At 48.0% G+C, this 25,142-nt stretch overlaps 4 protein-coding genes across 4 annotated transcripts in view; 1 reads left to right on the top strand and 3 right to left on the bottom strand.

Annotated features, from left to right (window-relative positions):
* Positions 1-1,302: 1,302 nt before the first annotated feature.
* On the bottom strand, positions 1,303-6,849 carry LOC133119373 (ankyrin repeat and SOCS box protein 13-like). The gene is made up of 6 exons (XM_061229915.1): positions 6,715-6,849; positions 5,719-5,906; positions 4,781-4,937; positions 3,930-4,064; positions 3,209-3,400; positions 1,303-2,469 (listed from the first exon to the last, which is right to left on the bottom strand). Exons 1-6 carry the CDS (start codon positions 6,761-6,763, stop codon positions 2,342-2,344), a joined length of 849 nt encoding a protein of 282 aa, XP_061085899.1. The 5' UTR covers positions 6,764-6,849; the 3' UTR covers positions 1,303-2,341.
* LOC133118858 (uncharacterized) overlaps positions 2,367-25,142 on the top strand; it is a 38,513-nt gene continuing 15,737 nt past the window's right edge. The window contains exons 1-7 of the mRNA XM_061229115.1: positions 2,367-2,507; positions 3,569-3,726; positions 4,722-4,939; positions 5,786-5,923; positions 21,123-21,271; positions 21,805-21,900; positions 22,754-22,826. Coding sequence (XP_061085099.1) covers positions 2,367-2,507; positions 3,569-3,726; positions 4,722-4,939; positions 5,786-5,923; positions 21,123-21,271; positions 21,805-21,900; positions 22,754-22,826 — 973 coding nt within the window. The remainder of the gene's footprint in view (positions 2,508-3,568; positions 3,727-4,721; positions 4,940-5,785; positions 5,924-21,122; positions 21,272-21,804; positions 21,901-22,753; positions 22,827-25,142) is intronic.
* On the bottom strand, positions 6,334-12,039 carry LOC133119371 (ankyrin repeat and SOCS box protein 13-like). Its single transcript, XM_061229913.1, has 6 exons — positions 11,900-12,039; positions 10,341-10,528; positions 9,612-9,768; positions 8,890-9,024; positions 8,440-8,631; positions 6,334-7,760 (listed from the first exon to the last, which is right to left on the bottom strand). The coding sequence occupies exons 1-6, from the start codon at positions 11,946-11,948 to the stop codon at positions 7,633-7,635; spliced, it is 849 nt and encodes a 282-aa protein (XP_061085897.1). The 5' UTR covers positions 11,949-12,039; the 3' UTR covers positions 6,334-7,632.
* On the bottom strand, positions 12,488-15,752 carry LOC133119372 (ankyrin repeat and SOCS box protein 13-like). The gene is made up of 6 exons (XM_061229914.1): positions 15,667-15,752; positions 14,347-14,534; positions 13,509-13,665; positions 13,233-13,367; positions 12,822-13,013; positions 12,488-12,625 (listed from the first exon to the last, which is right to left on the bottom strand). Exons 1-6 carry the CDS (start codon positions 15,710-15,712, stop codon positions 12,498-12,500), a joined length of 846 nt encoding a protein of 281 aa, XP_061085898.1. The 5' UTR covers positions 15,713-15,752; the 3' UTR covers positions 12,488-12,497.

The raw sequence follows: 25,142 nt of genomic DNA, 5'->3' as shown, positions 1-25,142 counted from the left end.
TCGCATTTACATGCAAGTATATATATATTTATATATATATATTCACACCCTTTCCCAGTGAGGCAATTAAGCCATGTTTTTGGCACGTGAAAAAGTTTCACCTGAACTGACTTCCAGTGCTCGGAACGGGCTCCCCGAGGTCCGGCTTTTCACAGAAGCCGCGCCCGTGCATTCAGAGCTGCTCCTCAGGTTACTGGAGCAACCGCTCGCCCTAAAGCCTGCGCCTTGTCTCCCCCTGAAACCTGCGCCCCTAAAGCCTGCGCCCCTAAAGCCTGCGCCTTGTCTCCCCCTGAAACCTGCGCCCCTAAAGCCTGCGCCTTGTCTCCCCCTGAAACCTGCGTTCCTAAATCCTGCACCCCAACCCCCTGAAACCTGCACCCCTAAAGCCTGTGCCTTGTCTCCCCCTGAAACCTGCACCCCTAATGCCTGCGCCTTGTCTCCCCCTGAAACCTGCACCCCTAAAGCCTGTGCCTTGTCTCCCCCTGAAACCTGCACCCCTAAAGCCTGCACCTTGTCTCCCCCTGAAACCTGCACCCCTAAAGCCTGCGCCTTGTCTCCCCCTAAAACCTGCACCCCTAAAGCCTGCACCTTGTCTCCCCCTGACATCTGCACCCCTAAAGCCTGCGCCTCGTCTCCCCCTGAAACCTGCACCCCTAAAGCCTGCGCCTCGTCTCCCCCTGAAACCTGCACCCCTAAAGCCTGCGCCTTGTCTCCCCCTGAATCCTGCACCCCTAAAGCCTGCGCCTTGTCTCCCCCGAAACCTGCACCCCTAAAGCCTGCGCCTTGTCTCCCCCTAAATCCTGCACCCCTAAAACCTGCGTTCCTAAATCCTGCGCCCCAACCCCCTAAAACCTGCGCCCTTAAAACCTGTGCCTTGTCTCCCCCTAAAACCTGCGCCCCTAAAACCTGCGGCTGTCTCTCTAAATCCTGCACCCCATCGCCCTAACCCTGGGGGGCAGCCTGTAGCGTAGTGGTTAAGGTAAATGACTGGGACCCGCAAGGTCGGTGGTTCGATCCCCGGTGTAGCCACAATAAGATGAGAAAGGCCCTTAACCCGGCGTTGCTCCAGGGGAGGATTGTCTCCTGCTTCGTCTAATCAACTGTACGTCGCTCTGGATAAGAGCGTCTGCCAAATGGCATTAATGTAATGTAATGCAACCCTCCGACAGCCAAAGTCACCCCATTGTAGTAGAGTCAGGTGTGCCGAATTAGGGTTGAAATGAAAACCTCCTGCATGGTGGCTCTCAGGAACAGGGCTGGTGACCACTGCTGTGAAACATCACGAGAGGGCAGGCACATCTGGACCGTTCAGGTTCTTTTTAATGTTGGATGTCAATCACATTTTATTCTTTAAAATCCATCGAACTAACACTATTTTCAAGTTGCATTTACTCAAGACATTCAAAAGTCAAATTTTAAAGGATTAATGATGCAATAAATAAACATGTGAATAAATGTAACGGATGTAATGCTCATTTAGATGTTAAAATCATCCATTGCACGGAATGCTTTAAGCAGCAATGAAATAGGAACAGCGATGTGATCAGAACGGACACCTGTAAAATTCCACTTCACCTGTACTGTTCCTGCTCTGTCTAAAATCAGAAAAAAATTTAATAAAATCAAGAGTAGTTATTCAAATCTGTGAGACATAAATTGTCTGTGCAAATCAACAATTATTTCACCACAGGCGGATTTCACATTACTGGAGGGTTCAGTGGGCACAACAAAACCGTCAAGAGAATTTACGCGCAAACCTAAAAGCAGCATAAAATTGTCTGATTTATTCCAAAGTGATATTTAAGACCCTTGTTTAGCCATTCCTGTTGAATGTATTTAATATCTCTCCAGCTTATTGAGAAGAGTGAGCACCAGAATATGGCCTGTGGGCCAAGACCCACAATTCCTTGCAGGAATGTGTTGCGTGTCCCTCATATGGATATGGATACTGATTAGCTGCTGTCCTCTGTCCGGTTTGCTTGTGAGCTTTCTAAAACATTAAGATTAGGCACAAGCTGCATTTACGGGATATGCCCTCTCAGCTGAAGTCCTCCTCCCCGTTTCCCTTACGCAAAGATATCCGAGTTGTTTCAAGTGATTCCGTCAGGCTGTGCAGAATGGACGTGCACACAGATGGGAGATTCACCAGAAAGGATGAGTGAGGATGTTTCTGGTGACTCGCGTTTTGTGCGTGCCGTGAGGCGATGATAACACTGTTTCAGAGGAAGTACGGTGTCCAGTGCCCCCACCTCGCCCCGTTGTGCGTATGTTCTGTGGGAGAGGGGGAGGGGGAGGGGGCTGGTTTTAAAAATCGTCACGCGGGAGCTGATAGGCCTGTGGGTCAGCAGTAGCGCAGGTATCCGATGATGGGCTTCGGCAGGTCGAGTTTAGAGACCACGTCCAGGGCCCTGGTGCCCAGCTCCGTCCTCACCACTACCCGGCACAGCTGCTGGAGGCTCATGGGAGTTCCTGCGGACAGACCGGAAACTGCAGGTTTGGGCCAGCCTGTAGCCTAGTGGCTAAGGTACATGACTGGGGCAGCCTGTAGTCTAGTGGCTAAGGTACATGACTGGGGCAGCCTGTAGCCCAGTGGCTAAGGTACGTGACTGGGGCAGCCTGTAGCCTAGTGGCTAAGGTACATGACTGGGGCAGCCTGTAGTCTAGTGGCTAAGGTACATGACTGGGGCAGCCTGTAGCCCAGTGGCTAAGGTACATGACTGGGGCAGCCTGTAGCCTTGTGGCTAAGGTACGTGACTGGGGCAGCCTGTAGCCTTGTGGCTAAGGTACGTGACTGGGGCAGCCTGTAGTCTAGTGGCTAAGGTATGTGACTGGGGCAGCCTTTAGCCTAGTGGCTAAGGTACGTGACTGGGGCAGCCTGTAGTCTAGTGGCTAAGGTATGTGACTGGGGCAGCCTGTAGCCTAGTGGCTAAGGTACATGACTGGGAGCTGGAAGATTGGTAGTTCCAGCCCTGGTATAGCCGCAATAAGATCCACACAGCTGTTATCCTACATTGCTCCATGGGGGGGTTGTCCTCTGCATAGTCTAATCAACTGTATGTCTTAAAAAGCGTCAGCTAAATAACAAAATCATTGTTATATTACAGCAAAGACTCATAGGAAGACCTTTGAACGGACCGGGCACTACAGAATGATAGAAACGCAGTATTGCATGTGAAATGTTCAGCGCTGAGGAGGCGCAGTGACTCACGCTCGTAGAACTCCAGGCAGAGGGCCGGGGGCGACCCCTGCTTGGTGTAGTCGCTGGGCTTCCTGTCGTGTCTGTCTTTGGCGTACACGTTGCCCCCGAACTCCACCAGCAGCTCGATCAGATCCGCGCGCTTCACCTTCGCCGCGTGGTGGAGCGCCGTCTCGTGAAACCGGGCGGCGTTCACCTTCGCACCTTACGGATAAAAACCGTCAAAATGCCAGCATCGGTGTCAGAAATGCAGGAGGGCCGGCCGCTGCCTAATCTGCCGCTTACCCACACACACTGTGGTTATCGCCTATTTGTCAAAAACTCTGACTTCTCAGAACATCCGCGGGTTAATGCTGTATCTTTTTGCTTCAGGGTTTGGGGCTGCGGAACTCCGTCAGAGTGCACCAGTTAAGATGCACGAGACGGATCTCCATGTACAACGTGCCGTTTAGAGAAATAAGGGCTAAAAACCTCGTTCTTAAAGAGAAGCTATTCCGGAGTATTAAGGACGAGCTAACAGACAAATCCGTGTACCCAGTTAACCGTGATGAACATTGTTCACTCACTGGGCTCATGGCATGTGCTGGGTGCTGGATTGACAAATGATTGCTTTTCCAGAAGACACGTTCACCCCGTTTCAGAATCCCCTTTATCACCTGGAGATTCAGAATCTACCTCATCACCTGGGTAGTTTACCCCCCCCCCCCCCCCCCCCCGTTACCCCCCAGCTCACCGGCGTTCAGCAGCACCTTGGCACAGCCGACGTGTGCGTTGGCACAGGCCACGTGCAGCGGTGTGCCGTAGTACAGATCATACGTCTCCAGCCCCGCCCCTCTGGTGACCATCAGCTGCACACAATCCGAGTTACCTGGGTTACACACACACACGCATACACACACACGCACACGCACACATACACACACACATACACACATACACACGCACACACGCACGCACACGCACACACATACGCACGCACATACACACACACACATACACACGCACGCACACACACGCACACATATACACGCACACACACGCACACGCACACATACACACACACACACGCACACACACACACGCACGCACACGCACACGCACACGCACACACAGGCACAGGCACACACACGCACACAGTGAATTGGAGCAGTTAGGACCCCTCAGTATAGAGATTTGTCACTGCACACTCTCAGAAGGTACAAAAAGTCCCGAAAAAGGCTTGCAGATGGGGCAGTACACGACTGGAACATAAAATTGTACCCCTAGTCAGCAATAAATAATGAATTAATTTGTACCTTTTTTGCTTGGAAAACTTTATACCCAACAAGAACATTACTGCACTTTCAGGGTACATTTGGGCAAATTTGATCCTTGAAGAGCAACAATGCCCCTCCACTGCCACTTCATTTCTGAGAGGACACTGATGGCCAGAGTTTTAGCAGGCCCAGGCCACGCCCTTTTCCCCACTCTTCTGCGCCCTGTGATGTCAGCGGTGCCCTCGCTGACGTGTTCCCACGGCTGACAGGCGAGGAAACGTTCTGGGTCACGTGACCTGGAGGAGTGAGGAGGGGGGGCTGCCCTTACCCCCCATGCAGGCCTCGTGGAGGGGGGAGGTGGTGCGGGAGGTGAGGGTGGGGTTCACCCTGGCGCCGTGTTCCAGAAGCATCCGCACGCTCTCCAGACTCCCTGCCGAACACGCCTCGCACAGCGGGGTGCTGCCGTCCACGTTCCGCGCGTCCACCTGTACCCCGAAAAACAACGTCAGAGCAACGTCAGAGCAACGTCAGCGCAACGTCACCGCAACGTCCCGCAATGTGACCAGGGGCCTGTTCCAATAAGCAGGATTTAGCCAGATAACTGCACCAAGAGTTATCCAAATAACTGCATAAAGCTGGATGACTGCACAAAGAGTCAGCTGGATAACGGCGAAAAAAGTAAAACCTGGAACAGCTCTTTTTACTTCAGTCCATGTTCCAGATTTCTGAGGGTTACAGGTTTTACTCAATGTAGTTATCCAGCTAACTCCGTAATCCTGCTTCATGGAACAGGCCCCTGGACTGGTCTTTACCTGTGTGGAAGGTGTGCGTCTGTCTCACCTGTGTGGAGGGTGTGCGTCTGTCTCACCTGTGTGGAGGGTGTGCATCTGTCTCACCTGTGTGGAGGGTGTGCATCTGTCTCACCTGTGTGGAGGGTGTGCATCTGTCTCACCTGTGTGGAGGGTGTGCATCTGTCTCACCTGTGTGGAGACTGTGTGTCTGTCTCACCTGTGTGGAGGGTGTGCGTGTCTCACCTGTGTGGAGGGTGTGCGTCTATCTCACCTGTGTGGAGGGTCTGTCTCACCTGTGTGGAGGGTGTGCGTGTCTCACCTGTGTGGAGGGTGTGCGTGTCTCACCTGTGTGGAGGGTGTGGGTCTGTCTCACCTGTGTGGAGGGTGTGGGTCTGTCTCACCTGTGTGGAGGGTGTGTCTCACTGGTGTGGAGGGTTTGTGTCTGTCTCACCTGTGTGGAGGGTGTCTCTCCTACCTGTGCTCCAGCCTCCAGCAGCAGTCTGACGCACTGGGTCTGTCCCTGGATGCAGGCCTCGTGTAAGGGGGTGATCGAGTCCACGGCCACAATGTTGACGGAGGCTCCGCTCTGGATGAGCTGCTGCAGCCTCTGGGCCTGGCCCAGGGAGGCCGCCTCGTGCACCTGGGTCCTCTCAGCCCAGCAGCCTGCCAGGGGAGACCAGGTAAGGGTCTGTGTCTCGAGCCCTGGTGCTCAAAACCACACCACTGTCGCGCGTAAAGGGACAGACCCTCCCCTGCTATACCGCTTATAATGGAGGCCCCTCTAAATGATGTCCACATACGACTTCATAGCATTATATTGCTCCCCAGAAGCATTCCCACACAACTCTTGTGCTTATCGTGATCCCTCACGTGTCAGCACTAATGTATTATTCACCCAAAATGGCTGACATACATTTTTTGTTCTTACAGGTTTTTTCATTGTTGCTTCAAGGGGATTGTGTATTTCTTATAATTTCATATAAAGTATACCACAACTTGGCTCATCAAACTGGGGTCAGGCTGAAAACATTTCTCCTGTATTGTTATGGGAGATGCGTTTACATTCGTATCAATAAATGTGAAAAAATAATTGTAATTACAAATAATTTATTCAATCTTGTTTACATAACATCCCAAAGTTTCCCGTGGTTAAAATATGCACTACGGAATTAAAAAACGAAATCATGCGTCCGCAACAACATGGCTTGGCGCAAATGTGGAAAATGCACAACATCGTTCACACAGTTATGTTATTTTAAGAAACCAATGTCTCCAGCAAGGCCAAACGGCATCAAAGGCAAAGGCATCCGATTCCTAATTTGGTTAATATTACTTAAATGTATCTCACAGAGCGTGTATGAAGAACGTTGACACGAGCTATCTCCGGCATTTAGGTCAGTCTTCGTGTTTGTAAACTGTAAAAGGAGCCGCTGTGCTACCCGGTTAGCCTTCCAGCTTTAAGGACACTCACCGATATCTCCGAAGAAGTAAGGCTTGTCTGGCTCGATATCCATTTCCATAATTTATCCTTTATAATAACCCTTTCTGTACGCAAGAGAGATAGATATATCTTGTACAGTGCATAGCTATTCAGCTAAAACGTATTTTGTGGATGGTTGGGGCACTGCCATATCACGTGATCGCTGTTGTTTTGACACCGATGTTGACGGACATGGAGAACTCTGGGAGTTGCTGTTTTCCCCCCTCGTTATTCATTGCCACACTTCCTCGGCTTGCCCATATAAGTGGAGAAATATTACGATGCAGTAAAAGATGGTTGTCGGACATGCATGCTGTATTAGAACAGGACTATATGTAGTGTACAAAACAAGTACCGAAAATAAGTGCTCTTCAGCACATGTGATGGACATGTGTCTCTCTTACCAAGGCACATGAGATTCACATGATTGTGTAACACCAGGGTTATTACCTTGCTCTTATTTCGCAAGTGTTACTCCTTTGGAAACTGATCATATTACTGTACAGTTGGGGGTTGAAGGGCATTCTAATGATGCACAACACACATACGTTTCCAGTTTTTTTTCTTCCTGTCGTCTCAAAAAATAAATTAAAATTACAATCCTTACAGTATTTCACGTTCACGGCTTTTCTCGCTCTTTAAGGGATTATCCTGCACAGTAGTCTTTCCGGTTCTGAAGAGTTCCCGCGTCTTTAGGGTCCTCTGGTTGGGTGAGGTCTCATTCAATAGGTGAGGGTGGAGTGAGATTCCTCTTCAGTGGTATGAGGGCTAGCTTCTTCTTCAGTGGTATGAGCGGTAGCTTCTTCAGTGGTATGAGCGGTAGCTTCTTCTTCAGTGGTATGAGCGGTAGCTTCTTCTTCAGTGGTATGAGCGGTAGCTTCTTCTTCAGTGGTATGAGCGGTAGCTTCTTCAGTGGTATGAGAGGTAGCTGATGGTGCGAGGGGAGAGGTTCAGTTTGCACACGCTGTCCTCCGCTCTCATGCCCCGGGACCTCCTGCAGGTCACCCTGCTCAGCTCCTGCAGACTCAGGGGGGTGCCTGCGGACAAATGCAAAGAGGCTCATGGGATGCGTAGCGGCGTAGTGGTTAAGGTACATGACTGGGACACGCAAGGTCGGTGGTTCTAATCCCGGTGTGGCCACAATAAGATCCGCACAGCCGTTGGGCCCTTGAGCAAGGCCCTTAACCCTGCATTTCTCCAGGGGAGGATTGTCTCCTGCTTTGTCTAATCGACTGTTCGTCGCTCTGGATAAGAGCGTCTGCCGAATGCCAATAATGTAATGTAATGTCATGTAATTCGGTGACATCACCCAGAATCAGGAACCTATTCATCACAAACTGAACTGGACACACCTTTAGAGAGGGATAACCAAGTTATTATTATTTTATTTTAATTTTAAATGTTTTAGTAATAAACAAAATGCTTAACTATTGCAGTAATTGTCTGTTATGAATCATATTACATTACATTATTGGCATTTGGCAGACGCTCTTATCCAGAGCGACGTACAGTTGATTAGACTAAGCAGGAGACAATCCCCCCCTGGAGCAATGCAGGGTTAAGGGCCTTGCTCAAGGGCCCAACAGCTGTGCGGGTATTATTGTGGCTACACCAGGATTAGAACCACCGACCTTGCGTGTCCCAGTCATTTACCTTAACCACTATGCTACAGGCTGCCCATATAATTGGGTAACGGAGAGTCAAATGACGACTAACTTTGATAAAACTGCAGGCACGCCGCGCAGGCAGACCCAGGCCTGGTGTAGTCGACGGGCCTCCTGCTGCGGTTGTCCCGGGCGTACACGTTTCCCCCGAACGCCACCAGCGCCTCGATCAGGTCCTCGTTGCCCTCTTTGGCCGCGATGTGGAGCGCCGTCTCGTGAAACCTGGCAGCGTTGACGTTGGCCCCTCGAATAAACCACAGTGTGTCAGTGTTACACAGCCAAATGTAAAAAGACACCTCACGATGGGTGGAGCTACAATGAGCTGTCAATCACTGACTGGCAGTCTGGTCCAATCAAAGAGTTTTTACCACACAGCAGCATGGAATGACTGCTAGCTTATGGTAGGTCCACCCATTTTTTTGTTTAATTCAACTCGAATGACAGTGCTGTCGATCTGTCTGTCCTGCTGGTTTCCAAAGTGATAATGCAGCGCCCCTCTCACCTGCGTTGAGCAGCACCCTGGCACACTCCACGTGCTGCTTGGTGCACGCCGCGTGCAGTGGGGTCCCAAAGTAGATGTCATACGTCTCCAGCTCAGCGCCGCCTGCGATCATGAGCCGCACGCAGTCCACGCTACCTGCAGGAGAACACGCCTTACCAGTGTATGACAACACACTGTGTGCCTGAGTGTGTGTGTGTGTGTGTGTCTGTGTCTGTGTCTGTGTGTGTGTGTGTGTGTGTGTGTCTGTGTCTGTGTCTGTGTCTGTGTCTGTGTCTGTGTGTGTGTGTGTGTGTGTGTGAGTGTGTGTTTGTGTGTGTGTATATGTGTGTGTGTGCGTGTGTGCGTGTGTGCGTGTGCGCGTGTGCGCGTGTGCGCGTGTGCGCGTGTGCGTGCGCGCGTGCGTGCGTGCGTGCGTGCGTGTACGTGTGTGTGTTTATGCGTTTATGTGTCTGTCTGTCTGTGTGTGTCTGTGTCTGTCTGTCTGTCTGTCTGTGTCTTTGTGTGTGTGTGTGTGTGTGTGTGTGTGTGTGTGTGTGTGTGTGTGTATGTATGTGTGTGTATGTATGTGTGTGTGTGTATGTGTGTATGTGTGTGTATGTGTGTATGTGTGTATGTGTGTATGTGTGTATGTGTGTATGTGTGTGTGTGTGTGTGTGTGTATGTGTGTGTGTGTGTGTGTGTGTGTGTGTGTGTGTGTGTCTGCACACGCACTCCGCTCTGACCTCGGATGCAGGCCTCGTGCAGGGGCGTAGCGGTCAGAGCAGTGAGGGTGGGGTTGGCGGTGGCTCCGTACTCCAGCAGGAGTTTGGCGCACTCCGGACTTCCTGCAGCGCAGGCGTTACACAGCGCAGTGCTGCCATGGACCGTGCGGACATCCACCTGTAGGAGCAGAGGGGTTAGAGCCTCAGGACCATGCGCATATCCACCTGTAGGAGCAGAGGGGTTAGAGCCTCAGGACTGTGGGGACATCCACCTGTAGGAGCAGAGGGGTTAGAGCCTCAGGACCATGCCGATATCCACCTGTAGGAGCAGAGGGGTTAGAGCATCAGGACTGTGGGGACATCCACCTGTAGGAGCAGAGGGATTAGAGCATCAGGACCGTGCGCCTATCCACCTGTAGGAGCAGAAGACTGTGTAGGGTGTGACCTGTGTGACCTCTGACTTGTGTAGAGGATGTGGGTCTGTCTCACCTGTGTAGAGGGTGTGGCCTGTCTATCCTACCTGTGGCCTTGTCAATCACCTGCAGAGGGGGTGTGACCTCAGTGTGACCTGTGCGGAGTTTGAGGGTGTGACCTCAGTGTGACCTGTGTTGGGGGTGTGTCCTGTGTCTCCTACCTGCCGCCTTGTCAATCACCTGCAGCGAGGGTGTGACCCGTCTGTCTCACCTGTGTGGAGTATGAGGGCGTGACCTCAGTGTGACCTGTGTAGGGGGTGTGGCCTGTGTCTCCTACCTGTGCTCCAGCCTCCAGCAGCAGTCTGGCGCACTGGACCTGTCCCTGGATGCAGGCCTCGTGTAGGGGGGTGATGCAGTCCATCGTCATGGTGTTGATGGAGGCTCCGCTCTGGATGAGCTGCTGCAGCCTCTGGGCCTGGCCCAGGGAGGCCGCCTCGTGCACTTGGGTCCTCTCAGCCCAGCAGCCTGCCAGGGCCACAGAGGGTCAGAACAACCGTCTAACCTGGTATTCAAGAGCACCAAAACGCTTTGTGGACGTTTAAAAGTGTGTGCGCATACATGCGTGCTTGTGTGTGTGTGTGTGTGAATTATTCTGAGACTGTACTGTTAGGAAATGATTATTTTCTTTTTTATTTCGTGCTTGGAATGCTTGTGAAACTTGTCACTGCAATTGTGGGTGATATGGGGGCAAAGCCTCTTATCATGGCTTCTTATATCAGTGTGGACTTAACTTCATAATCTGGCTACAATAGAAGAACTGTTCCCCGTGTGACAGCACATACCAGGCATTCTCACAATAGAAATATATCCTGCCTCTGAGGGTTTAGCTAAGGTCTGTTCTCAAGAAGGAGGAAAAAAAAAAAAAAGTTCACTTGCTAAATTACACCGCTATGGTTTTAATGATTGTCAATGCCATCTCGGAAGACTAGACTGATCTGTGTGTCGGCAAAAATATGACCTGAAAAATTAATCGAAGACCTGTAACTATTTGACTTCTTTTGCGGCTACCGAGCAATGCACTTTTGTGCTTTAAAAAGTAACTGCTGCATTACGTCATGTCAGCTTTAATAAATACGTTAGAGATTTACAAAACATTAAAGTCGCTTGCATATTTCTCCATTTCATTGTGGTTGTGTTGTGAAGACCCAGGTGTTTTGCTTTAATTTACGCAAATTTTTTTATTTATATTAATGCCAAATTCTCGGTAATAGAGTCAATAATATAGCCAAGATCTATACTAGATGGGGATTGCCCATACCAACCCAACCACACATCACAAAACAAAAATAAAAAACGACAAAACATACTTGTAATACATTGGTATATTTCTGTACAGTAGCAATTCGAAGTATTTCACACTTTTACTACTTGAAAACAACACTGAAATTCACTTGTTCTTTCACAACATTTACATTACTGTTCAAATACAATTTCAAACATTTCACAAAATTACATTTCTGATCCTTCAACCTGAATTATAAAGTTCAGAGTCATAACAAATATTCAGCGTATTCACATTGCTATATCACATGCATCATGTAAATAGCCTAGTTTTACAAGGCTATAATAATCCATACTCCATTCCCCCCACACATGAAATCCGATATCCCCGATAGTATTCTGAACTCAACATTCATTGCTAGGTCACACAAAAGGTTACGTGCTATTATTTTGAGATTTGCAACCGGCACTTAGTCGAACGCTGGCGTTCGTGTCACCGAGGAGCATTCGGTGCGTCAGCGAGCTTTTCCGAATATCAGGTCATGGTCGACAGCGTTTGTAAACAATGATTCTGAGTCGGGGTCGGAGCTGACCGCTTTGCTTAAGGAGACTCACCTATCTCTCCAAAGTAGTTAGGTCTGCTTGGCGCGATTTCCTTTTCCATGATATCCGTCTACTTTAAGCAAACCGTTGATCGACCTCAAGAGAGCTTCCGTTTTACAAAAATACATAACTATAAAACGCGTTCGTCGTTATTGCACTGCCCCATCACATGATTACTCGTTTGGACAGATGGAGATATGAATAGACGAATTCTGGGAACTGCAGTTTTTCGTTCCGCGCTCTTGCCAACTCTTACTATTTTCACGCTACCCTCCTAACCTGCGCCTGCTTCAACGCCCATTTCGTGGAAAAAAAATAGTGACAAACGGTATGACGGCACGTTGACCACAATAAAACTGGTGTGCACGAAAATCCCATTTCTTACAGTCCTTTTGTAGTTACAATGGGATTACAATCTCACTTTCATAGTATTTTTAAGTATTATGATTCAGGTTATTTCTGACCGGTAAAGTCATCTTTTTTTTTAAAGGCAGTGCTTGGGCTATACACCTGTGTTCATTGTCTGGGATTAAAGTGCGGCCGTCTCCTGGGGTCGGGTGTGGTTGGAGAGGTAGCTGGGGTGCGGTGGGAAGCGATTGTGCTGTTTTCTTCAGGAGCAGTAGAGGTAGTCGAGTAAGAGGTAAGGTACGGTGAGTTTGGACACCCCCTGGAGCGTTCTTCTGCCCCGGGCACTCCGTAGAGCCAGCCTGCACAGGTGCTGCAGGTTTTGGGGGGTACCTGCAAACAGACAGGAGAACACACTGGCTCTCAGAATATCACACAGAGAGGCGCAAACTCAGCACAGGGGACCTGGATGCTCCTTTTTTTAATGCTTTCATTGTTTATACTTGTTAATAGTTTATATCCGTGCATGGTTTGTGTACTAATAATAATGTGCGCTCAGGGTAATGCGGGCCACAGTGCGATGACTAACTTCCGGAGAAGTCCAGGCACTGAGCAGAGTGGGACCCAGGCCGGGCGTAGTCCACGGGCCTCTTGCCGCGCCCGTCTTTGGCGCGCCGGTCCGCCCCGAACGCCACCAGCATCTGGATCAGACTCACGCTGTCGTGTTTGGCTGCGATGTGGAGCGCCGTCTCGTGAAACCTGGCAGCGTTGACGTTGGCCCCTCGAGTAAACCACAGTGCGGCATTCACACACAGTTTCACAGTTCTTATTTTATTTGAGTTTTTTTTTTAAGAAGCTCAGACTTGTTGCCGCTCGAATTCTGGAGCAAACCGGCCGGGAGAAAAACTGTCCAAAAAATATGAGAAGAGAACTGCTCCGTGAAATTATTATTCCCGGTTCCAGTCGTTATGTTTACGTATCGCATGCTCCCCCCTCTCACCTGCGTTGAGCAGCACCCTGGCACACTCCACGTGCTGCTTGGTGCACGCCGCGTGCAGTGGGGTCCCAAAGTAGATGTCATACGTCTCCAGCTCAGCGCCGCCTGCGATCATGAGCCGCACGCAGTCCACGCTACCTGCAGGAGAACACGCCTTACCAGTGTATGACATCACTGTGTGTGCCTGTGTGTGTGTGTGTGTGTGTGTGTGTGTGTGTGTGTGTGTGTGTGTGTGTGTGTGTGTGTGTGTGTGTGTGTGCACACGCACTCCGCTCTGACCTCGGATGCAGGCCTCGTGCAGGGGCGTAGCGGTCAGAGCAGTGAGGGTGGGGTTGGCGGTGGCTCCGTACTCCAGCAGGAGTTTGGCGCACTCCGGACTTCCTGCAGCGCAGGCGTTACACAGCGCAGTGCTGCCATGGACCGTGCGGACATCCACCTGTAGGAGCAGAGGGGTTAGAGCCTCAGGACCATGCCGATATCCACCTGTAGGAGCAGAGGGGTTAGAGCATCAGGACCGTGCGGATATCCACCTGTAGGAGCAGAGGGGTTAGAGCATCAGGACTGTGGGGACATCCACCTGTAGGAGCAGAGGGGTTAGAGCCTCAGGACCGTGCGCATATCCACCTGTAGGAGCAGAGGGGTAAGAGCATCAGGACTGTGGGGACATCCACCTGTAGGAGCAGAGGGGTTAGAGCCTCAGGACCATGCGGATATCCACCTGTAGGAGCAGAGGGGTTAGAGCATCAGGACTGTGGGGACATCCACCTGTAGGAGCAGAAGGGTTAGAGCATCAGGACCGTGCGCATATCCACCTGTAGGAGCAGAGGGGTAAGAGCATCAGGACTGTGGGGACATCCACCTGTAGGAGCAGAAGGGTTAGACCATCATCTGATAAAAAGCACTACTGATATGGCTTATGTTTTATGTTTTAGGGGTGGAATCTTTCATTCCGGGCTGCATCCGACGTAAGAACATCGATCTGTCCTGTGCAGTTCTTTCCTGTTTGGGGGTGGGTGGTGTGGCCGTGTCTCATCAATGTCTCTTCCACCTGGGGCCTTCACCTGCGGAGAGGGTGTGACCCGTCTCGTCTCACCTGTGTGGAGGGTGTCTCTCCTACCTGCGCTCCGGCCTCCAGCAGCAGTCTGGCGCACTGGGCCTGTCCCTGTGTGCAGGCCTCGTGTAGGGGGGTGATCGAGTCCATCGTCATGGTGTTGACGGCGGCTCCGCTCTGGATGAGCTGGTGCAGCAGCAGGGCGTGGCCCAGGAACGCGGCCTCGTGCACCGCCGTGCGCACCGCCCACAGCCCTGCAGGGGGCGCCGTTCATCATCAACACCAGCAATCTGACCGATGATCCCGTGTCACGTTATTTGAGGCGAAAACCCCAAAGAAATAGTCTCTTTACTATCTTGTCAAAAATAATCTATCCTCAGCCTGGCCCCCATCACTTTAGATGCCTCAACAGGTGCGGTGCTCGTGATATAAATATCTGCCGTCGCACGTGAATATGGCAGAATTTATGGCAGCGACAAGTGGCATCATCAAGGAGCGACATGCCTCAGGGGAGGATTGGGATGTGTGCAGGTGTAAACTAATACGTTGCCTGGCATAAAACATTTAAGGGACAAGCATCGCGGCCTGTAGCGTAGTGGTTAAGGTAAAGGACTGGGACGCGCGAGGTCGGGGGTTCTAATCCCGGTGTAGCCACAATAAAATAAAATCCTCACAGCCGTTGGGCCCTTGAGCAAGGCCCTTAACCCTGCATTGCTCCAGGGGAGGATTGTCTCCTGCTTAGTCTAATCAACTGTACGTCGCGCTCTGGATAAGAGCGTCTGCCAAATGCCATTAATGTAATGTAATGTAACAAGCGGTTCTCCCTAGTTGGCAGTCTACTGACAACAGCGTGCGTAATTTCGCTTGCGCAAAGATCTATTGCCGTCCGTTAAACGTGGTAACTTGGGTTGGTTGTACCAGCATGGTTTTATTTACGACTGAGCTTGGAAGGGTTTTATCTCATTCTGATTTTTAGATTATTTTTTATTTAATGGAGAAAAACATGCCAACCTCTTAGCCCGAGCCTGAATCTGTCTTTCATCAATCTATAGCAGGGGTCTCCAATCTTATCCAGAAAGGGCCGGTGTGTGTGCAGGTTGTTGTTTTAGCACAGGACTAAGACAGCTGATTCTACTCATCTAGGTCTTGATTAAAGACCACGATTAGTTCATTAGTATAATCAGGTGTGTTACTGCTGGGTTAAAACAAAAACCTGCACCCACGCCGGCCCTTTTAGGATAAGATTGGAGACCCCTGATCTATAGGAACGTTTCCATTCACAAAACGGTTCAAAGTCTATTGAGCTAAAGAGACTTATCACTGTCCTGATTAAGCTGGTCACATGTACGGCCATTTAATATTCTAATATCGCTGATTCAGACTCACCTATTTCACCAAAAAACGAAGGTGTAGTGACTATGTCCATTTCCATTCCGCGTGCTTGTCTTTTGAATGTACTGTCTATGACAGAACTTCGGGATAAACAAAAGCACATGTTTAGGCACGGTATTTATAGTGGAAGCGAAGTGCGTCATGTCTGTTTTAACACGCGGGTCGTGGCAGTAATTCCTAGTGGAGAACCGTTCGTTGATGTGTCCCGAAATAAAATGCCCACATCGCATCAATCCGGAAATATTGTAGTTTCTGATTTTAGATTTAATCCGCAGCACATATCAGTTTATTCAATATGTGTGATTGGTGTGTGTGTGTGTGTGTGTGTGTGTGTGTGTTATTTTGACACCTGTTCAGCATACCCGCAAATTCCAAGAACCCCCCAGGGGACCTTATTTAATACAGTGACATGACCCATTACCCAGTACTGAACAAGTCAAGTCGGGGCAGATAGTCTGTCTCCATTCCATTTTTAACTCAAGACTAGCTACCCTATGCCAACCGTACATTTCTACAATGACCTGACAATTGTAAACAGCCTTTGAACAAGTGGGCACAGACCGTGCAGTGGGTAAATGAGGTTTCCCTGGCTTATTTTGAGAAAATAATGAACGAATACGGATTTGGAAGGACTGGATACATGGATGGCATGGATACAATTACAGATATAAAAAATGAGAAAGTGTGATAATCCCATATGCTATGTTTAGGATGGAAATATTGGATGGAAAAAGTGCAGTAGCCCGATTATTCGCCATATCAGTAATGTACAGTAACTGTCATGCTAATGTTAACTTCCTGGACTGACATTGCCTTAAAAATTACTCCATTTAGATATACCCATATCGCTACCTGTTGCTGGCTAGTTCACTACTAAAATCATTTCACCTCGGTTTGACCGCTTGTTACAACCATAGAATCTCGGAAAAACACATTCTTTCTGGGGGATGCCCTTTAACCTGCCCTACGTCATATCCGTGTAGCCACGTCGCTACTTTCGCTTTTGATAGAGAGCTTGCTAGAGAGACGCTAAAGCTTCCTCTACGGTTTTGTAAGTAGTCTGTGAGTGGCGTTGGGTAATGTACTTGATACATTGTCGTCACCAATCATTTTACAGTTTTCCATACTTATACACGAGTGCTTTGTGCAGTTATTAGCTATCAACTTTGCAATAAGTATTATGTGGGCATGATTGCGTAAAAATTGAGATGGCTGAAAGGATTGTGCCCATATGCTATTTTTAATAAGTCTTATTGGTCGTATATAGTTGTGTATATATAGTCGTTTTTAAAGTTTGGATAAATTTTTTTGCGAACATAATATAAAATCAGAACATTTTTTTTCTCTGCAATTGGCAATTCAAATAATGAAACCAGAGATTGCGGTGTGGAAATAACGAAACTTAAAGCAAGTCAGTCGAAAGGTTTTTCTACAGATGTCGCCCAATTTACTGGTCATGCGCATGCGTCACAACCCCATTTATTAAAGACTTTAAAAACGTGATCTCGGAAGCAAGATTTCTTTCTTATACGCTACTCAGAACTGTACATGAGGTTTGGATTAGATATTGGAAACAAAAATGCTTATGTACAGTGCAGTCCGTAAGTATTTGGACAGGCACTGGCATGAGATGCAGGTCTCATTTAAATCTCACTGGATCTGGTTAATTGAAACATGAACCAACTAAAGCTTTGCCTGAAAATGAAATTGTATGGTTTCCCTGTTGTATACATTTTTATTTTGTGGCTCCTCAAACTTTGAAAGTTATTGCATTGAGTCTTTTGCTGAAGAAAATTCCCCAGCCACAAAATTGCCATGCTACTTACATTCAATTACATTACATTAATGGCATTTGGCAGATGCTCTCATCCAGAACGACATACAGTTGATTAGACTAAGCAGGAGACAATCCTCCCCTGGAGCAATGCAGGGTTAAGGGCCTTGCTCAAGGGCCCAACGGCTGTGCGGATCTTATTGTGGCTACTCGTGCTGGGTAATCCTGGTCTTGTGCAAAGTTGCCCCCCTCCCCAAAAAAATTAAATAAAAAAATAAATTTTGGGTCCCAGGCCAGACGTATGCTTTTTGGTGAAGCACCACACTATTACCGTCAGTATGCATACTGTATTCAAACGTCAGCATTTCAAGGTTGTGCACACGTGAAATATATCAACACGAAAATTTAAATTTAAAAACGAGATGTATGATTTACTAGGATAAAAAAAATAAATAAAATAAAACAGTCATAATGCTAATATGTGCTGAAAGAGTCTCATGTTGGAATGATGCACGTATATAAACTATACATGGCTATACATGGCTATACATTTGCCAAAAAAATGTGATGCGGTTTAATCTTGATTAAGACAGGAAGTGCGTTCATGGCATGGTCATGTTCCCCGGTTACACAATTTCTACAACATTCCAACAATCCGGAAAAAAGGCAACTGAAAATTCGTTCTACGACAGAAGCGGAAACGTACCTATGGAAATGTACCTTTACACACTTGAGATTTTATTTATTTTATTTTCCTTCTTAAACTAAATTCACTGCAACAGCGATATCCTGATTTTCCAGGAAATGGCAAACGCTCAGTTGCGTCTACTAGCGATCGGAGAAATGCAGCAAGGCAGCAAGGCAAGCGATTCAAAATGGATGCACCTAAACTTTCTGTTTCTATTTCGTGAATCAAGACTGTTCCTTCGCCCCGTTGCGTTCGTTAGCGAATGAATCCTGGTAAAATATCGAACAAAATGGAGACGTGTAAATGTGCCGTCAACTTTTACTGCGAGTGCAAAAATTATGAAAACAAAACGCAGTCTAAAATGACGGAAGGTTGGTGACTTTACAGCCCTTCCTGTTTCCAGAACACTTTTAAAATAATCGGAGCAGACCACGCTCATGGATCTCGGCGGGCGAAATAATTTATTGACATTAGATGCGGCAATAGAGGCTCATTTCCGGCTATGGTAACTACAAGGTGGAATGCCCTTTGATACAATAATTTTTAAGGATCAACAATGAAGAGAAAAGGGAAAAGAATCACCAAAGGAAAACGGTTTTCATCGATGGAAACCATGAATGCTGCGTCGACAGCAGGTGACGATTTGCGTTAGTTAGCCAACTACTATACGTACTGTTTGTGTCCTTTCATTGTATTAGCTTCGTTAATTAATGTCACGGTGTGCTTTTCTGTAGCCACTCGGTAAGTGAACTCCTTACAATTCTGATACAAGTTAGCCAGTTGATCAGGGAGCAAGTTGTTTATCGAGCTGGCAAGCAAGACGGCACGAGACATGGCTATTCGCTGTCACTTACCTGTCACGCAGCTTGGCTTTTTAAATGTATTTTAGTTTTACATTAATATTTGAACTGAGGGAGGTCATTACATTCTAAATATAGCTAGATAATGGATTGTAACTGGGGAATTCAAAATGAACAGTAGTTATTCATGAAGTTTGAACGATAGCTTCTGAACAACTGATTTTATGATTTGGCGACATTCACTGCGTCAGGGGCCCTGGAGTTAACGTTGCTGTCTTTTGTGCCAACCAGCTACCTTACTTTATGCCACGATTGTTTAAGCTTGGCCTATTTGCTTTGCTTTTACGTTTTTCATTAGAAAAGGCTCAGTTCAGCGCTCCCACACCTTAGTACTGATGGGCTGACCCAAGAAAACGTGTGAGATTAGTAAACTAGTGACAAAAATCAGCACACTTTGGGTGCCCTGACATGGTTTCAATGACCTGGTTTCCCCACTTTCAAAATTTGGGACATAACTGATTTCAGTTGTAGGTGTATCCATTGCTCAATGCAAAAGGAAACCACTTACCACAGCACCTTATTTCAAATATACAGTGACTGAGCACTTTATTAGGAACTCTGTACTGATACTGGGTAGGGCTTCCCTTTGCTCTCAAAACGGCCTCAATTCTTCATGGCATGGATTCCACAAGATGTTGAAAACATTCCTTTGAGATTCTGTTCCGTGTTGACATGCTTGCATCATGCAATTCCTGCAGATTTGTCTGCTACACATTCACGCTGTGAATCTCCTGTCCTACCACATCCCAAAGGTGTTATATTGCATTGAGATCTGGTGACGGGGAAGGCCACTGAAGAACACTGAACTCATTGTCATGTTCATGAAACCACCTTGAGACGACTTTTGCTTCTTGACATGGTGCATTATCATGCAGCAAATAGCAGCAGAAATCGAGATTCATCAGACGTGGTCTTCTGCTGTTTTAGCCCATCCGCCTCGACGGGTTGTGCATTCTGAGATGCTTTTCTGCTCACCACATTTGTACAGAGTGGTTGATCGTCTGCGAAATGCCAATAATGTAATGTAATGTAACGGTTGTCTGAGTTACCGTAGCCTTTCTGATAGCTCGAACCAGTCTGGCCATTCTCCGTTGACCTCTCTCATCAACAAGGTGTTTCCGTCCCCGGAACTGCCACTCACTGGATGTTTTTAGTTTTTCACACCATTCTGAGTAAACTCTAGAGATTGTTGTGCATCAAAATCCCAGGAGATCAGCAGCTACAGAAATACTCAAACCAGCCCGCCTGGCACCAACAATCATGCCATATTCAAAATAACTGAGAACACATTTTTCACCATTCTGATATTCTGCACCATATTCTCAACCTCGTCTCTCTGTTGCAGGTGACCGCGATGCCATCACCCAAGAAACCGCGGTCTAATATGATTTGATAAACATCAGCTTCAGAAGTCGCTTTCCACACAGGCCAATTGGCTAGCTAGCTGTGTCTGTATCTAGTTGGCTAACTTTAGCTAAACGTTAGCGAGCGGTGACGCTAGCCACTGCTGCTGACGTCAGTGGATGTCAGTCTGCTCCAGGCCGCCTGCACACTCTGGTGACGCGCATACTCGCAAACGCATCGGTTCATTGCCGCTTTCATTTTTTTTTATCAGACGTTTCAAGCCTTCTGAAAGTCTGAGAGTCTTTTGGATTTAGGCGTGAGCTCCCTGCCCTTGAGAGGAATTACGCTGGTAAGATCTCCCAAAAATGTGAGCAGTGACGTGAGTTCCGTGCAGTGGGACCCAGGCCGTCACAGCCCGCTGGCTGATGGACAAAACTGAAAAAAATGTAGTTTGCAAATTACCAAGTGTCTAATTTGCCTAAAAGCTAAATGGAATCTAATACCATATCAAGCCTGGTCTTGAAACCCCCCCCCCCCCCCCCCCCCCAATGTTTCTGCCTCCATTACATGCACTGGCAAGCTATTCCACATAGTGACCGCTCGGTAACAACAAACACAATTAGACATTTAAGGTATTGGGCGGAAGACCCTGCAGTGACAGAGGTTGCCAGTGTATCGCAGTAATCACTGAGCGTTTTTTGTTTTAAAATATCTTCATCGTGAAAGTCCTGCGTGGTGGGCCTGTTTAAGATTAACCGTAGACATTGGCTGTGTCTCTTTCCAGGTCTGTTTCAGCCTGTGCCTCCAGACTCTAAAATATTCCTGAGCAGTATTCTCCCCGTCCTGCAAAACTCGTACTTCCACGCTGACTCCAGGACGCGTTTCCGATACAGTGGCGTCCACCTGGTCAACGGCGGCACGCAGAGGAATGGCGTAAGTGTCATTTCCACACCGGGGTCTTCTGAGCTTTCGAAGTACACGTACAGTATGAAGGTCCGCACATGTAAAGATCCGCACAGCTGTTGGGCCCTTGAGCAAAGGCCCTCAACCCTGCATTGCTCCAGGGGAGGATTGTCTCCTGCTTAGTCTTAAATCCACTGTAAGTCGCTTTTGGATAAAAGCGTTCAGCCAAATGCCATGTAATGTAATGTAATGTAATGTAACGTGTTTCACAATGGAGCATGGCCCTGGATGTGAGTGTGAATGTGTTCAAACAAAGCACAAAGCGCAGTGTAAGTGCAGGTAAATCTCCGGTAACGCCATTGACCTGTATGTAAGAGCCCTGGCCGCTGGACATCAGCACTGACTCCATCTTCAACCGATATATAAGCCTGGAGCAGAAAAACAAAACAAAAAAAACAAAATGGCCGCCATCAACTGTTAACTTGTGATCATCGCCAAACAAAGCTAATTACTGGTGGGTTTTTGGGGGGGTTTGTGGTTAACCGATGCTGCCCTCCTCACAGTACCAGGCCTTCCATGCGGAGAAGCTGGAGGGGGGCTACACAGAGGAGGAGCTGGAAGAGACCTACGGCTTCCTGCTGTACGACCGGCAGGAGGAGGTGAGGCTCCCACGCGATACTGCCCGGGGACACACGGTGCCACCGGGCTTAAAGCCTCCTCGATTAAAACGTCTCTGCCTTCGCCATTTCAAAGGAGCAGGACCGTACGCCGTTATCTTAACTCGAGAACGAATAGTCGGGCGTCCGGTCCTGCGATGCGGGCCGGTACGCAAGTTATTTCTCCTGGAGCGCTGCAGGGTCTGTTGCTATTCATTGCTAGTTGTTACTCCGCACTTACTTAATCTATTTTGATTAACGCCACTGATGATACAGTTACTTCACCTCAGCGGTCTGTAGCGTTGTGGTTAAGGGACATGACTGGGAGGTCGGTGGTTCGAACCCCAGTGTAGATCTGCACAGCCGTTGGGCCCGTGAGCAAGGCCCTTAACCCTGCATTGCTCCAGGGGAGGATTGTCTCCTGCTTAGCCTAATCAACTGTACGTCGCTCTGGAGTAATCTAAGCTCAACTGGTTACTAGGGCCTGAAGCAATTGCTGATTTTGAGGTGAAAAAGAAAGGCCTGACTGACCCTGCGGCCCTCCAGGACCAATGGTTGAAAGAAGGAATGTATTTTTTTTCACAGATGCACACAAACTAAACATAGTTCTTTGACATCCCCTCTGGACAATATTTTCTATTCTAAACAGCTGTGGGTGTCTATGGATAATATATTTACGCAGTCCCAATTGATTCTGAAGTGATCAAGCCATCTGCGACCGCAAAACAACCCTGCCACTTTCCGAATGACCTAATGACTGGAGGTCTCGGCAGTTGCGGTTTAAAGCCACTGAAATGGCATTGTATGTACACGCTAGTCACACTTCTGAACGTCTCGTATCTGCTTCTGTTTGGAGGCGAAGGATGTGTGTGAGAAGGGCCTGCGGATTGGACACACGACAAGCTCCCTTCTAGGAGACCCCTCTAAAGGTACCGCCATTTTGTCCTTTGCTCTGCGTTTGCATGTCTGATCATTTGTCGCTCCCCTGTGTGTGTGTGTGTGTGTGTGTGTGTGTGTGTGTGTGTGTGTGTGTGTGTATATATGTTGTGTATATATATATGTGTGTGTGTGTATATATATATGTATGTGTGTGTGTGTGTAGCGTAGTGGTTAAGGTAAATGACTGGGACAGGCAAGGTTGGGGGTTCGAATCCCAGTGTAGCCACAATAAGATCCACAATATGATCCGCCCTTGAGCAAGGCCCTGCCTTGAGCAAGACCCTGCATTGCTCCAGGGGAGGATTGTCTCCTGCTTAGTCTAATCAACTGTATGTCGCTCTGGATAAGAGCGTCTGCCAAATGCCAATAATGTAATGTAATGTGTATGTGTACAGTAAATCCTCAAATTGTGTACGGGATTCTATTTGAAGCCGGGCCTCGGATAATAGCTGGGGGCGTGGTCGATTCGGACAAATAAAGGCCGGCCCCAAAATACAAGCTGGAGTAATATTGCCTACCAGTAGGGCTATCAGTCCATGAGCACTAGAAGACATTGTTTCGATTTAACTCAATGTAATAAAAGAGCTCTTCTTAATATTTTATGTTGTTGGTTGGTTTAATACTGTTGCCAATGAAAAGTCGTTGTCCTACACCATGGTTCTCCAACACGTTGCTCTCAAGCTACCAGTCGCTTGCCGCCCCCTTCTAAGTAGCTTGCCAAAGGCTGAAGCAGTATACATTTAAACACAATTGTTGCCGCGAGGCAAAAAAGTAAATCAGGCAAAATTAAAAATTAACTCAATTTAGGCTACTTGGCTACGCAATAAGGTTTCCATGTATTTACAGCACAGCGCACGTTCAATGAATGAATGAAAGCAGCTACCTTGGCTCGCAATAAGCAGACGGGGGGGAAATCCCGACACTCTTTCAACTACATAAAACTTAACAGTGAACCATCAAATACACCCCAGATTTCAGTGCCCATCAGTCCCAACATTTAGGAATAGAATCAAACAGTCCAAAAGTAGATTAAATCCCAAACCAAAGCGAAAATCTTTTGATAACGTAGCCGACGGTATGCTGCTCCAAACGAAACGCCTGTCTCACAATAAAACGCACTTTAGGAAAAAAAGATCCTTAACTTGCTGTTATCTACGCAAATTTGTTATTGTTCATGAAGGCGTGTCTGGCAAGTTGTTATTTTATGGATTCTGGACTTGCATGTGATTTATTGTGTTTGAGAATATTTGCAATAAACTAAGTCTGTTAAGACTGACACTATGACTTACCAAACGGTGTTTCCTGATTAGCCAACACTAATTGATTTCTGAACAGTTACAGGAAGTGTTGAACAGTGTTGGCCCACTTTAAGTGTAGCCTTTCACTTTATTTCTAAGAATAAAATTCTACAACAGAAGCCTAATAAGAAATCAAGTCCTGCCTCGAATACAAGCCTGCCCCAAATAAAGGCCTGTGCTTTGTGCAGCCCAAGTAAATAAAAGACCCCAGACACAATTTGAGGGTTTACAGTATGCGCGTGTGTGTGTGTGCGCATGCATGTAAATGGCAGGCATTTTTGGTAAATGGTAAATGGTAAATGTCTGTGTGTTTGTCTGTGATTCAAGTGCCCAAGTGTCTGCCAAAATGGCAGTAATGTAAATGATATTCCTGTATGCTACATTGCAATGCTAGCTGTGCCGCCACTCTTGCTGTGTGAAACTGAAAGTTTTTCCTCAGTGTCGACAGGCAGGTCTGTTTCCCTTTCACTATGGGAGCTGCTCAGTGGATCTGAAGCAGCTCTGCTTTACGGTAGCCCTCCCCTCCGACAGCTCCGAGCGGTAATTAAAGGCACCGGACTGGAGGAGCGTTGAGTGTGTGTGTAAGAGCGCACTGTACCTGGCTGTTGCCGCACAGGAAGCCAAGGTTGCACTGCCAAATGCACTCAGTCTGCAGGTAGCGGCTGGAGGCTGGATCGTGCTCCGGGCTCCTTCTCTGTGATGAGCAGAGTCGATCCGTAGAAAATTCCGGGGTAGATCCAGAGTGAATTCCAGAATACGTTTTTGAATGCAACTCCAGAGTAGAAGCAGTCCGGTGCTGTGCTGCTTTCATGTCTTATGTTTCAGAACTGAAAGTGAAACTTAGTTCTGTGAAAGTGAAAGCCTGCACTAAAAGCAGGAAAGGAATGTGGGGGCCGGGGGGGGAAGTGACAGAGAACGAGGAGCAGGAAATATCTATTTAGGATTTTAATTGTGCGCAGCAGACACAGTGTATTTAGAGTTGTGTATTTTGTGACTCAATGCTGATGA

The sequence above is a fragment of the Conger conger genome, chromosome 19, assembly GCF_963514075.1.
Source record: "Conger conger chromosome 19, fConCon1.1, whole genome shotgun sequence".
NCBI classification, from domain to species: domain Eukaryota; kingdom Metazoa; phylum Chordata; class Actinopteri; order Anguilliformes; family Congridae; genus Conger; species Conger conger.
The sequence above is the reverse complement of the archived record's forward strand: the minus strand, read 5'-3'. Positions and strand labels throughout refer to the sequence as shown.

Coding starts and splice junctions, on each gene's coding strand:
- LOC133119372 (XM_061229914.1), bottom strand. CDS start 15,712: ATGGAAATGGACATAGTCACTACACCTTCGTTTTTTGGTGAAATAG. Junction 14,535..15,666: donor TTCGTTTTTTGGTGAAATAG/GTGAGTCTGAAT, acceptor CGCCCCCTGCAG/GGCTGTGGGCGGTGCGCACG. Junction 12,626..12,821: donor GTGCCTGGACTTCTCCGGAA/GTTAGTCATCGC, acceptor GTCTGTTTGCAG/GTACCCCCCAAAACCTGCAG.
- LOC133119373 (XM_061229915.1), bottom strand. CDS start 6,763: ATGGAAATGGATATCGAGCCAGACAAGCCTTACTTCTTCGGAGATATC. Junction 4,938..5,718: donor TGCTGGAGGCTGGAGCACAG/GTAGGAGAGACA, acceptor TTCGGGGTACAG/GTGGACGCGCGGAACGTGGA. Junction 2,470..3,208: donor CTGCCTGGAGTTCTACGAGC/GTGAGTCACTGC, acceptor GTCTGTCCGCAG/GAACTCCCATGAGCCTCCAG.
- LOC133119371 (XM_061229913.1), bottom strand. CDS start 11,948: ATGGAAAAGGAAATCGCGCCAAGCAGACCTAACTACTTTGGAGAGATA. Junction 9,769..10,340: donor TGCTGGAGGCTGGAGCACAG/GTAGGAGACACA, acceptor CTGCTCCTACAG/GTGGATGTCCGCACGGTCCA. Junction 9,025..9,611: donor GCACGAGGCCTGCATCCGAG/GTCAGAGCGGAG, acceptor GTTCTCCTGCAG/GTAGCGTGGACTGCGTGCGG.